Source organism: Bufo gargarizans, chromosome 6 (assembly GCF_014858855.1).
Source record: "Bufo gargarizans isolate SCDJY-AF-19 chromosome 6, ASM1485885v1, whole genome shotgun sequence".
Lineage (NCBI taxonomy): Eukaryota > Metazoa > Chordata > Amphibia > Anura > Bufonidae > Bufo > Bufo gargarizans.
The window spans coordinates 298231974-298244246 of NC_058085.1; the positions used below are offsets into that span (position 1 = coordinate 298231974).

The 12273-nt window shown below is 41.8% G+C and overlaps 1 protein-coding gene across 2 annotated transcripts in view; it reads right to left on the reverse strand.

Annotated features, from left to right (window-relative positions):
• BICC1 (BicC family RNA binding protein 1) overlaps window positions 1–12273 on the reverse strand; it is a 216053-nt gene that overhangs the window by 72041 nt on the left and 131739 nt on the right. For both annotated transcript variants that reach the window (XM_044296755.1, XM_044296754.1), the window contains exon 3: window positions 5951–6020. In XM_044296755.1, the coding sequence (XP_044152690.1) occupies window positions 5951–6020 (70 nt within the window). The remainder of the gene's footprint in view (window positions 1–5950; window positions 6021–12273) is intronic.

Consider the following 12273-nt stretch of genomic DNA (forward strand, 5'->3'; position numbering starts at 1 on the left):
TACGGTGTAAATCAATAGAGAGATTGCCTAAAGGATCCTTAATCACCCTAGTGTCCAAAAAACTGACAGTATGATCATCGCATGTAACCGTGAACTGTAGACCAATGCATGCCTGGTTCAGATGTAAGGTGAAGGATGTAAGGGCCTCCTGTGACCCCGCCCATATGCAAAAAACATCATCGATAAATCTTTTCCACAACAAAATGTGGTTGTGATACCATTGACTGTTGTATACGAATTCATCTTCAAATTTCAACATATATGCATTTGCATAGGGCGGGGCCACATTCGAACCCATCGCGGTCCCCCGTTTCTGTAAATATTGGTCTTCAAACATAAAATAATTTTCATACAGAACCAGGTGGAGAAGTTCTATAAAGAATTCTCGTTCAATAATGGAATAATCACTTTTTTCCAATCTAAATGTTTCTTAATGTCTTTATAGACCAGTTCTATATAAGTCTCCACCGGATGGTAGAATTTAGGAGGCATAAATTTACTTGGATTCTTTAAACCCAAATCATGCAGACGGAGGACACACGGTCCCTCACCATCGTCCGGACCAGCTGTCCTATTGCCTTGATCCTGAAAATGGACTTTCAATCGCAATTTGCGGAAAAAATGATTTAGATCAATGTCATATTGAAAGGTGTCAAAATGAGTGGAGGGGCTGAATGAAAGTCCCTTCTGTAATGCTGACATTTGTATGGGACTTAGAATCTGGGAGGAGAGGTTGATCAGCAGTGACTGATCCTTACCTGCGAGCGGGTTTGTACTGCTTGACTCAATCCCGGTCTTGCTGTGGTAGTTGCGGTGTTTGCGTCCTGCGCGCCTCCTCCTCCTCGTGGACGCCGGCTGCCCCTCCGAAAAAAAGAAGAAGAAGAAGTGTCTTGTGGACCAACGGATTCGCTTCCGGAGCTGGAGGTAAAAGATCCGGGTCTGGCGGGCCTTCTGTAATTTGGTTTTTGATACCATGTGGCATCCTGCCACTTGTATACCCGATTGAGATGATAATCTTCGTTATCACGCAAGAACTTTGACCTCTTCTTTTCCTCTGTTTCTTTCCGGTATGTAGAAATATAGTTGTCCACGGTCTCCTTCAGTTTGCTGAATTCTTCAGATGTGAGTGAGTCTCTGCATTTTACCAGTGCGCATCCACCCTCTTTAAAAAGAGCCATTCCGAAATCCCAGTACCAGAGGGTCAGACGAATTGTGTCAGATCCCTCAATACGGGAACTCAGAATTCAACAAATGACCACGAGATTCAAAGAAAGAGGGTATCCACCTTCAATCTTAACACAAACCTTAGACGGTTTAGAAACCCCTGCCAGCCCTGATAAAGAACAAATTAACAATCAAAGAGTGGCATTGATCCATAAATACCATCCGTTTAATAAGAAATTGGATAATGTTATAAGGAAACACTGGCATCTACTAGAGAAAGCGTATCCCCAGATTGGAGAGTTTAAAAATCCGCCCCTCATCTGTAATAAAAAGAATCAAAGTTATAGGGATAAACTGGTACGTGCAGATATTGGGAGCACTCGTGGAGCCCTCAAACAGAGTGTACTGGTCACACAGCGGAAGGGGACCTTTCCGTGCCTGCATTGCTTCCAATGTTCGAATATAATTAAAGGGCCCAATATATATCACCCACACACTGGACGCACATACCCTGTGAACGGCTTTTTTACATGCGACTCAGCTAATGTTATATACTTGATTAAATGTCCGTGTGGGTTGCTATATATTGGTGAAACAATACAGAACATTAGGGATCGGATTGGGAAACATAAGTCAACTATTAGGACCAAAAACTTACTTTTGCCCATCCCCTCCCATTTTGAGAAATATCATCATACTATTGCCCAATTAAAATTTCAGGTCATAGAACAGGTTATGAGGCCCAGACGGGGAGGTGACATCAAAAAACTGCTGCTACGTCGAGAGGCCTACTGGATCCACACCCTAGATACCCTTCATCCAAGGGGTCTCAATAGAGATTACGAAATTATGCATATTTAATTTCTGGTTCTGTTTACTCATGCATTTTTTGTTTGTCATTTATCATTTTTCTAGACATCTGCTTATTGAAGAATTTCTCAGCTACACTGGTATTTATTATTTACTATTCATCAGTATGTGTTCTAATATCAGTGCCGCCCACTTGAGTGACTAACCCTTGATTTGCATACATAATTGAAATGTACCACCCCTTATGGGCGGTGATGACACTGGGAGACTCCCTATCCTTAATCATTGATGCCTGTATATATATGTGCTCCTGACCATGTAAATTTACCTGTTGAAAAAGGCAGTTGCCGAAACGCGTCCTTGATGATGGGACATATTTGATTTGTGAAAATAAACTCTTTTGAAGACTAAAGTCACGTCTGCTGGGATTCTCTATTACATTGCACGTGGAACTGGTCCTATCCCGCGCGGCGTGCACCTCTGCGAGTGCTGGTCTACTCACTGCAATATTCATTAAGTGTGGATGTATCTTGGTTTCCATCCTACCCATACTGATTAGCCTCTGGAGAATCAATGCACACGTTACGAGGTGTCTGCAAGAAAGCGTTATTTTTTGCAGAACTGGCAAACAGGAACGTTATCCTGAAAAGAGATTATGTCCGTATCTATCGTGCTGGCCTACATAAGTACATTACAGAGCTGTATTAACTTTTACAATTCAAATACCTAAGAAAAAAAACAAAAAAAAAAAACTTAGATTTCAATTTAGGATTATTTTTTTTTCAATTATTCAATTTAACCATATAAACAAGCACATGTCCAATACAGATTGTCCTGGTCTATTCTAACTCGCAAAAATAAAGTATCACCTCATTAAATCGGTGTTCTCTGTGTTAGGGCATACAGGAAATATTTTGATCAGTTACTTCCAGAACACACAATAAAAACAGCCAAAATATTACCACCCCCATAAAATATCTGAACATAAGTACTACTTAAATCATTGTATCATGCTCAATAAGCAGTCAAAAGTCAAATAATCTGTGGTGAATAACTGAAATTCTTGAAGCTTGTACAAAATTTTATTGGGAGGTAGGGAGGGAGAACATTAGCCCCGAACAAAATCCCATCAACCTCTTTACGGAATTAGAACTATTCCACTAAAAAGAGTAAATACGAAAACTGTAGGACATTAGAAACAATTATGAAAGCAAGTAGAAAATGGCGACCACAACACCTCACAATATGAAACGCCCCCTAAACTTCCTTGCTGAGAGTGCCTTCAAGTGTCCTGGTGTCTAGGATTATACAGGTCCTTCTCAAAAAATTAGCATATTGTGATAAAGTTCATTATTTTCTGTAATGTACTGATAAACATTAGACTTTCATATATTTTAGATTCATTGCACACAACTGAAGTAGTTCAAGCCTTTTATTGTTTTAATATTGATGATTTTGGCATACAGCTCATGAAAACCCCAAATTCCTATCTCAAAAAATTAGCATATCATACAAAGGTTCTCTAAACAAGCTATTAACCTAATGATCTGAATCAACTAATTAACTCTAAACACCTGCAAAAGATTCCTGAGGCTTTTAAAAACTCCCAGCCTGGTTCATTACTCAAAACCGCAATCATGGGTAAGACTGCCGACCTGATTGCTGTCCAGAAGGCCATCATTGACACCCTCAAGCAAGAGGGTAAGACACAAAGAAATTTCTGAACGAATAGGCTGTTCCCAGAGTGCTGTATCAAGGCACCTCAGTGGGAAGTCTGTGGGAAGAAAAAAGTGTGGCAGAAAACGCTGCACAACGAGAAGAGGTTACCGGACCCTGAGGAAGATTGTGGAGAAGGACCGATTCCAGACCTTGGGGGACCTGCGGAAGCAGTGGACTGAGTCTGGAGTAGAAACATCCAGAGCCACCGTGTACAGGCGTGTGCAGGAAATGGGCTACAGGTGCCGCATTCCCCAGGTCAAGCCACTTTTGAACCAGAAACAGCGGCAGAAGCGCCTGACCTGGGCTACAGAGAAGCAGCACTGGACTGTTGCATGTCATTCGGAAATCAAGGTGCCAGAGTCTGGAGGAAGACTGGGGAGAGGGAAATGCCAAAATGCCTGAAGTCCAGTGTCAAGTACCCACAGTCAGTGATGGTCTGGGGTGCCATGTCAGCTGCTGGTGTTGGTCCACTGTGTTTTATCAAGGGCAGGGTCAATGCAGCTAGCTATCAGGAGATTTTGGAGCACTTCATGCTTCCATCTGCTGAAAAGCTTTATGGAGATGAAGATTTCATTTTTCAGCACGACCTGGCACCTGCTCACAGTGCCAAAACCACTGGTAAATGGTTTACTGACCATGGTATTACTGTGCTCAATTGGCCTGCCAACTCTCCTGACCTGAACCCCATAGAGAATCTGTGGGATATTGGGAAGAGAAAGTTGAGAGACGCAAGACCCAACACTCTGGATGAGCTTAAGGCCGCTATCGAAGCATCCTGGGCCTCCATAACACCTCAGCAGTGCCACAGGCTGATTGCCTCCATGCCACGCCGCATTGAAGCCGTCATTTCTGCAAAAGGATTCCCGACCAAGTATTGAGTGCATAACTGAACATAATTATTTGAAGGTTGACTTTTTTTTGTATTAAAAACACTTTTCTTTTATTGGTCGGATAAAATATGCTAATTTTTTGAGATAGGAAATTTGGGTTTTCATGAGCTGTATGCCAAAATCATCAATATTAAAACAATAAAAGGCTTGAACTACTTCAGTTGGTGTGTAATGAATCTAAAATATATGAAAGTTTAATGTTTATCAGTACATTACAGAAAATAATGAACTTTATCACAATATGCTAATTTTTTGAGAAGGACCTGTATATATAATGAGGGACGGACAAGTCTCCTTTAATAAAGCGTTTCATTTTAGAATAGAATAGATGCAAAAAAAAAAAAACACTTTTGTATAATTTGCTGCTGATTACTGCATAACTGTTTCATTTCTTGGAGGGTGTCTGGATAAGTTCATGTTTTTATACACTGCAGGGTTAATGTTTTCAAATTCAGCTATAAGTAAGGGGAGTAGACACCGAAAATGCAGAAGTATTTCTGTGGTTTTAACTTTATTCATGTTTGGATGCTGGAGTTCCCTTATTCTCAATGTTTGTCTGGACAAGATCACTGTGGACAACCTTTACAAAAGGTGGGTGAGCTTCAAAGCTTCCTTATATACCATATTTGTCAGACTATAAGATGCACTTTTCTTCCACTAAAATAGTGCGTCTTATAGTCCGAATGCCAATGACGACTTTCATTCTGGAAATGGTCATTAGTATGCAGGAGGCGCAGGGAGCGTGCTGGCTGTACTCATCCTCCCTGGTCTTATTCCAGGTCCCATTCTGCACAGTTTCCTGCCTGAGTACAGCATGAGGACGTAGTGCACATAGTCGCACTCTATGACCTGAGACTGTGTGACATTGCAGTGCGGGCTGGAAGATGATCAGGGAGTGGTGGGCGAGTGGCAGTGCTGTCCAGAGCAAGCGAGGCAAGTTTATTGTTTTAATGTCTGATCTGAAGTCTGGTCTGTGGCTGACGGATCTTGGGGTTCAGATGAGGGTCTAATCTGAGGGCTGATTAGAAATATATTTTTTCTTATTGTCCTCCTCCGAAGCCTAGTTGTGTCTGGTGCATCTTGGGTAGTTTTTTTGGGGGATAATTTCTGGTTTATTTATAAATAGATACGATGAGATTATTATTCGGAATACTTTAATACAGTCGATCTGAAAAATCTCTTCCAGCTCATCACGCCTAAAGTTCACAGATTTGGGGTTTATTAAAGAAAATAAAAAAATATATATTAGTAAAAACACACATATGAATGTGCGTGCATTTAAAGGAAATAAAGTGGAGGGTCTATTTCATTTCGGAAACAAAAAATAAAATATATATATTTTAAATTAATAAATCTACAAGCATTACCTTTCTTTGACTTTGCTCCTATCTTCAGTTTAGATGGCCACGCGATCTGTGTATTTGTTTCTTCCATAATCTGCAGAAAGAAAGTGAATGCGGTTTAAGTAATGTAATAGCTCCCTTTTGGTTTTAAGCAAAGATTCTCACCACCACATCTTGAGTTCACAGTCTGGTCAAGACACAGCTTTAATGAAAATGCATGATTAGACAAACAGCTCCGATCAGACAGACAGTGACCTTTATTTCTACATAAATATCCACTCACTACAAATCAGTAAAACTTGAGGTGAAGTGTCTTGTGTACTGCTCTACAAAAATATGAACCCATTTCCAAGAAGTAGGATGAGCTTTGTGGACCCATTTTTGATCTGGTCAATGGCTGTACTATAAACACAGCTGTAATTCTCATCTACCTCACAGTACGTTCTTAGGTTCTCATGATTCTAATGAGGATAAAATCAAAACTATCTGGATATAACAAGTATAAAATGGAAGCGGTAGGCCGTCCATTATAGGACAAGTGGTCAAACATCAAACACAGTTGGTGGCCAAGGCAATAACTAGGAATGCTAAAATACCCAATATACATTCCAAATCTTCATGAGCCAATGTTCCAGCAGGAATATAGGCTGCATGTTCAGCCAAGCATTTGGGCCAATTATTGCTTACATTTTTTTTAGACAAAAACATTTTGCCGTGGCTGAGGACCAAAATCTAATTGGTTGCTATGGGCCACTAAACCAGGTTTCCTTAAAGAGGACCTTTCACCGATTATGACACTGAACTAAGAATACAGACATGGACAGCGGCGCCTGGGGATCTCACTGCACTTACTATTATCCCTGGGCGCCGCTCCGTTCTCCTGCTATGCCCTCCGGTATCTCCGGTCACAAAGTTATGGTAGGCGGAGTCTGCCCTTGTTCTTCTGTAGCGCTGGCCAATCGCATTGCAGAGCTCACAGCCTGGGAGAAAATAACCTCCCAGGCTGTGAGCTCTACGCTGCGATTGGCCAGCGCTAGAGCAGAAGGGCAGACTCCGCCTACCATAACTTTGTGACCGGAGATACCGGAGGGAATAGCGGGAGAACGGAGTGGCGCCCAGGGATAATAGTAAGTGCGGTGAGATCCCCGGGCGCCGCGCTCCATGTCTGTATTCTTAGTTCACAGTGTCATAATCAGTGAAAGGTCCTCTTTAATATACTCTAACCATGTAGGGCACATTTTTGTGGAATTTATTTTTTTACCCTTGTTACTAAAATGTCAATTCAGACAAATGATGATTGGCAGGTTTGAACAAAGGGTCTGTACCTCCTGACAAAGCCTACGTGGCGAAACAAGTGTCGAGGTTAAGGCATTTGGGGATCCATTGACACCATTAGCAGCAGCAATATAGGTATGTAATGAGAGACTCAGTGTGGGTTGGACTGGCGGTATTAGTCATCAATTAGTCACCAGCTATATCATTATACAGCCGCAGTCCTACAGCTGCCTGGGTTTTATTGAGGAGGATGCCAGGATAGTTTGGACGGTCATGTTAAATGTTTGTGGGCATATGGTATTGTCATCACTACCCATTACTCATTCTATTATCATTCGACTTTTTAACACTTTTGCAACTGTGGCTGCTCAGGGTGCAAATCGTAGCGGGCGCATGCGCAATGCGATGCCCGCTCTTGGCAGGGCATCGCAATACCTATTGCGCATGCGCCGGCTAAACGGCGCGAAATCTGCAGGATTAGCCGGCGCATGCGCAATAGGTATTGCGGTGCCCTGCCAGGAGCTACGATTTGTAACGCACAGCTGCAGTGGAAAGGGACAGGGGAGAGGAGTAAACGGGCGGGCAGAGGCGCACGGAGGGCGGAGTTATCAGCCGTTAAGGAGGTGCCTGCCTGGGCTCCGAGGATTGAGAGACCGCCCTGGGCACTTGAGAGGGATCAGAAGATAATCTTATAAGTTCGTTTTCTGCAAATTAAAAAGTCCGTTTTCTACCACAAAGGTACCGTTTTTTATGTTCTGGCTGGATCACATAACCCTATTTTAACGGTCTAACATGCTAAAATGTGGTGACAGACTCCCTTTAAAAGGTAGACATTCTGAGGCGTCAACACAAATCGGTCAATTTCCCTTTCCAGATGTACAGTCTTCAGCCCCCAAGTATTTTGTTTGGCAGTGACAGGGGTTTGTCCTGCAGCTCCACACACATGCGTATTTGGTATAGCAAGTTAATCAGGGCGCTTTTTCACCAACCAATAACTGAAGGTCACAACAAATACTGAAGAATCAATTAACTCTCCCGAATCCAAAAGTAATGCTGCATAATAATAAGAACTACACCAGAAATGTAATCCTCAATTTGGATGCAGATAATTTTTAGATATTTCGTTGATGAAGCAAAAACTGCAATCTCACAAATCTCTAATGCCTCAGGATGAGAAGAAAAAAAAAAGTTGGCAAATTACACAATGGTATTACTGCAGATCACAATGAAGAAAACAAGCCAAGAGTCAGCTTCTCGGGAGTTACAAGTCTGAGAAATGTAGGGGGTGTAGTAAGCTGGTACTGAGAGAGCCTGTCAACCAGGCACTTCGAGGAACTACTGATAAAACCTGAGCCATCTCTCAGCATCTTAAAGTTAGGTACCATGCCAAACCATTTCACATACCAGTAATTGATAAAAAAGAGCAAAAACCTTGTTATCTGATAAGTTATTAAAACAAATTCACAAAGGAATGGATTCATATCAACCCCTTGATACACAACAGTGGATTTCACAATGGAATCCAGCACGATACTAGAGCATTCCATAACAACACTACACAACTGGCAGACAGAGCATCATTCGTTCAGATTCAGACATCTGTGGTAGGTTTTTAGATTTTAGTTATTTTTGCAAACAAAGCACCTACAGTAAGAGGTTTTGCAGAGGGAAGGGACTTCCTCTATAAGCCAATGAGCACCCGCGTGACTCAATAGCAAGGCGTCAATTAGTTGCCATGTGTGATACACAAGTACTGCCAGGTATTTTAGAAGCAATCAGAGGATCACACATTCAACTGCACTAAAGTGTGTAAAAAAAAAAAAAAAAAAAAAAAAAAAAAGGGATCCCATAAAATGAACAACTGTGAAGAGCAGAAAAGATGCCGATTTAGGCCAGGATGCGTTGCGAATGCGTTCAGTGAAAAATGTGCGATTTTGCAAGCAAGGGCATTAAGGGCTCTTTCACATCTGCGTTCTTTTCTTCCGGCATAGAGTTCCGTCGTCGGGGCTCTATGCCGGAAGAATCCTGATCAGTTTTATCCTAATGCATTCTGAATGGAGTGAAATCCGTTCAGGATGCATCAGAATGTCTTCAGTTCCAGGACGGAACGTTTTTTGGCCGGAGAAAATACTGCAGCATGCTGCGCTTTTTGCTCCGGCCAAAAATCCTGAAGACTTGCCGCAAGGCCGGATCCGGAATTAATGCCCATTGAAAGGCATTGATCCGGATCCAGCCTTAAGCTAAACGTCGTTTCGGCGCATTGCCGGATGCGACATTTAGCTTTTTCTCAATGGTTACCATGGCTGCCGGGACGCTAAAGTCCTGGCAGCCATGGTAAAGTGTAGCGGGGAGCAGTATACTTGCCATCCGTGCGACTCCCGGGGCGCTCCAGAGTGACGTCAGGGCGCCCCAAGCGCATGGATCACGTGATCGCATGGCACGTCATCCATGCGCATGGGGCGCTCTGACATCACTCTGGAGCGCCCCAGGAGCCGCACGGACTGTAAGTATACCGCTCCCCCGCTCCCTGCTCCAACTATGGCAACCAGGACTTTAATAGCGTCCTGGGTGCCATAGTAACACAGAAAGCATTTTGAAGACCGATCCGTCTTCAAATGCTTTCAGTACACTTGCGTTTTTCCGGATCCAGCGTGTAAATCCGGCAAGTGGAGTACACGCCGGATCCGGACAACGCAAGTGTGAAAGAGGCCTAAGTTTTGTATGCGATCGCATTTAGTTTTTATTGCGCAGGTTTTGCACACGTGTGATTAAAAATAAAAAAAAATCTGAAGGTATACAAGCAACATCTCTTAGCAACCATCCGTGAAAAACACATGCTCTATGGGGTGAATGGGTCCACGTGAAAATCGAATCACATCCGGAGGCAAGTGCGGATGTAATTTGATTTTCACACAGCCCCATTCACTTCACTTGCTAATGGAGATTTTATTCTGCAAAAGTAGTACAAAAAATTTAGACATTTGGTATCGCTGTAATTGTAAGTTACAATAAAGTTAACGTGTCTTTATTGTGAAATGTCACCATAGAACAGGAACTTCTGCTTTATTATTTTTTCAGGTTTTTGGGGGAGGTAAATGGGAAACCAAGTTGTCCAATACATACAGTCAGGTCCATAAATATTGGGACATCAACACAATTTTAACATTTTGGGCTCTTTACACCACCACAATGGATTTGAAATGAAACAAACAAGATGTGCTTTAACTGCAGACTGTCAGCTTTAATTTGAGGGTATTTACATCCAAATTAAGTGAACGGTGTAGGAAGTACATCTTGTTCGTTAATTTCAAATCCATTGTGGTGGTGTATAGAGCCAAAAAATTTAGAATTGTGTCGATGTCCCAATATTTATGGACCTGACTATGTAACCCAAAATGGTGTCATCACAAACAAATACAGCTTGTCTTGCAAAAAATAAATATATAAAAATAAAAAGCCCTCATACTATTCATGATCTATCCTCCAGATAGGCCATCAATAACCACAGATCAGCAGAGTAGCTCTGGAACTACACAGCTCTTTCCATGTTGCAGTGGATAGAGCTGGTTACTGCAGTTCTGCTCCCATTCACTTCAATAACTACAGTAACCAGCTTCATCCACCACACAATGGACAGAGCTGTGTAGTTCCAGCGCTACCCCAAAACAGCTAATTAGTTGGGGTGTAGGATGCCGGACTCCCACTAATGGGAAACTGATGGCCTATCCTGAGAATAGGCAATGGTAAGTAAAGGAGTAAACGACTGCTTTAAGGGGTTATTATGCATGAGTTAAAGAAAAAAAATAGTACATACAAGTGCGCACACATGCACAAATACACAATGGGTAATAATTATATAGTCCACAGAGTTCAGCACAAAGTCATTTTAGCTCTAAGCACAATTGTCTGCCAAGTCAAAGCTTAGACACAAATCCTAATACAAAGTGAGAAACCCCAACTTATTTAACAGTATAATATGTGGCAAATGAAGGGGATAAACAAATTAAATACTTCTAAACATTAGGGAACTCTTTCTTAGCTGCAAATGAGGAAAGGGGAGAAGCAAGGCAGTGAAACGTACAGACCAGCCATATGGGGATCTAATTAACAGATATCCTGGACACCTTACACATTATGACTTTCTTGAGGTTTTGCCCAGCAATACTTTATAACCCTAAAATATTCAATTATATAAATGGTAAAAAGTATCAATCTGAAGGTGTCGGCCCTCTGCAGAGGAGGAGTTGCAGAGAGCGACGAGGAGAAAGCAAAGCAATTAAATATTTTTTTCTCCACTGTATTCACTGAGGAAAATAAACTGTCAGATAAAAAGCAGAATGTAAAAGTTAATTCCCCCTTAAAAAAGTGTCCTGTCTGACCCAGGAAGAGGTACAACAGCAACTTAAAAAGATTAAAATAGACAAAATCGCCAGGACCAAATAGCATACACCCCCGTATGCTAAGAGAATTAAGTAATGTCATAGCCGGACCCTTATTTCTGATATTTACAAACTCTAAACTGACAGGGAGTGTTCCACAGGATTGGCGCATGGCAAATGTGGTGCCAATATTCAAAAAGGGTCCAAAAACAGAGCCTGGAAACTATAGGCCGGTAAGTTTAACATCTGTTGTGGGTAAACTGTTTAAAGGTGATGCTATCTTGGAGGATCTCCGTGAAAACAAGCAAATATCATCAGCATGGCTTCGTGAGGGATTGGCCATGTCAAACTAATTTAATCAGTTTCTATGAGGAGGTAAGTTCTAGACTCGATAGCAGCGAATCAATGGATGTTGTATATCTGGACTTCTCCAAAGCATTTGACACTGTACCACATAAAAGGTTAGTATATAAAATGAGAATGCTCGGACTGGGAGAAAATGTCTGTATGTGGGTAAGTAACTGACTCAATGATAGAAAACAGAGGGTGGTTATTAGTGGTACACACTCAGATTGGGCCACTGTCACTAGTGGGGTACCTCAGGGGTCAGTATTGGGCCATATTCTCTTCAATATATTTATTAATGATCTTGTAGAAGGCTTGCATAGTAAAGTATCAATTTTCGCAGATGAC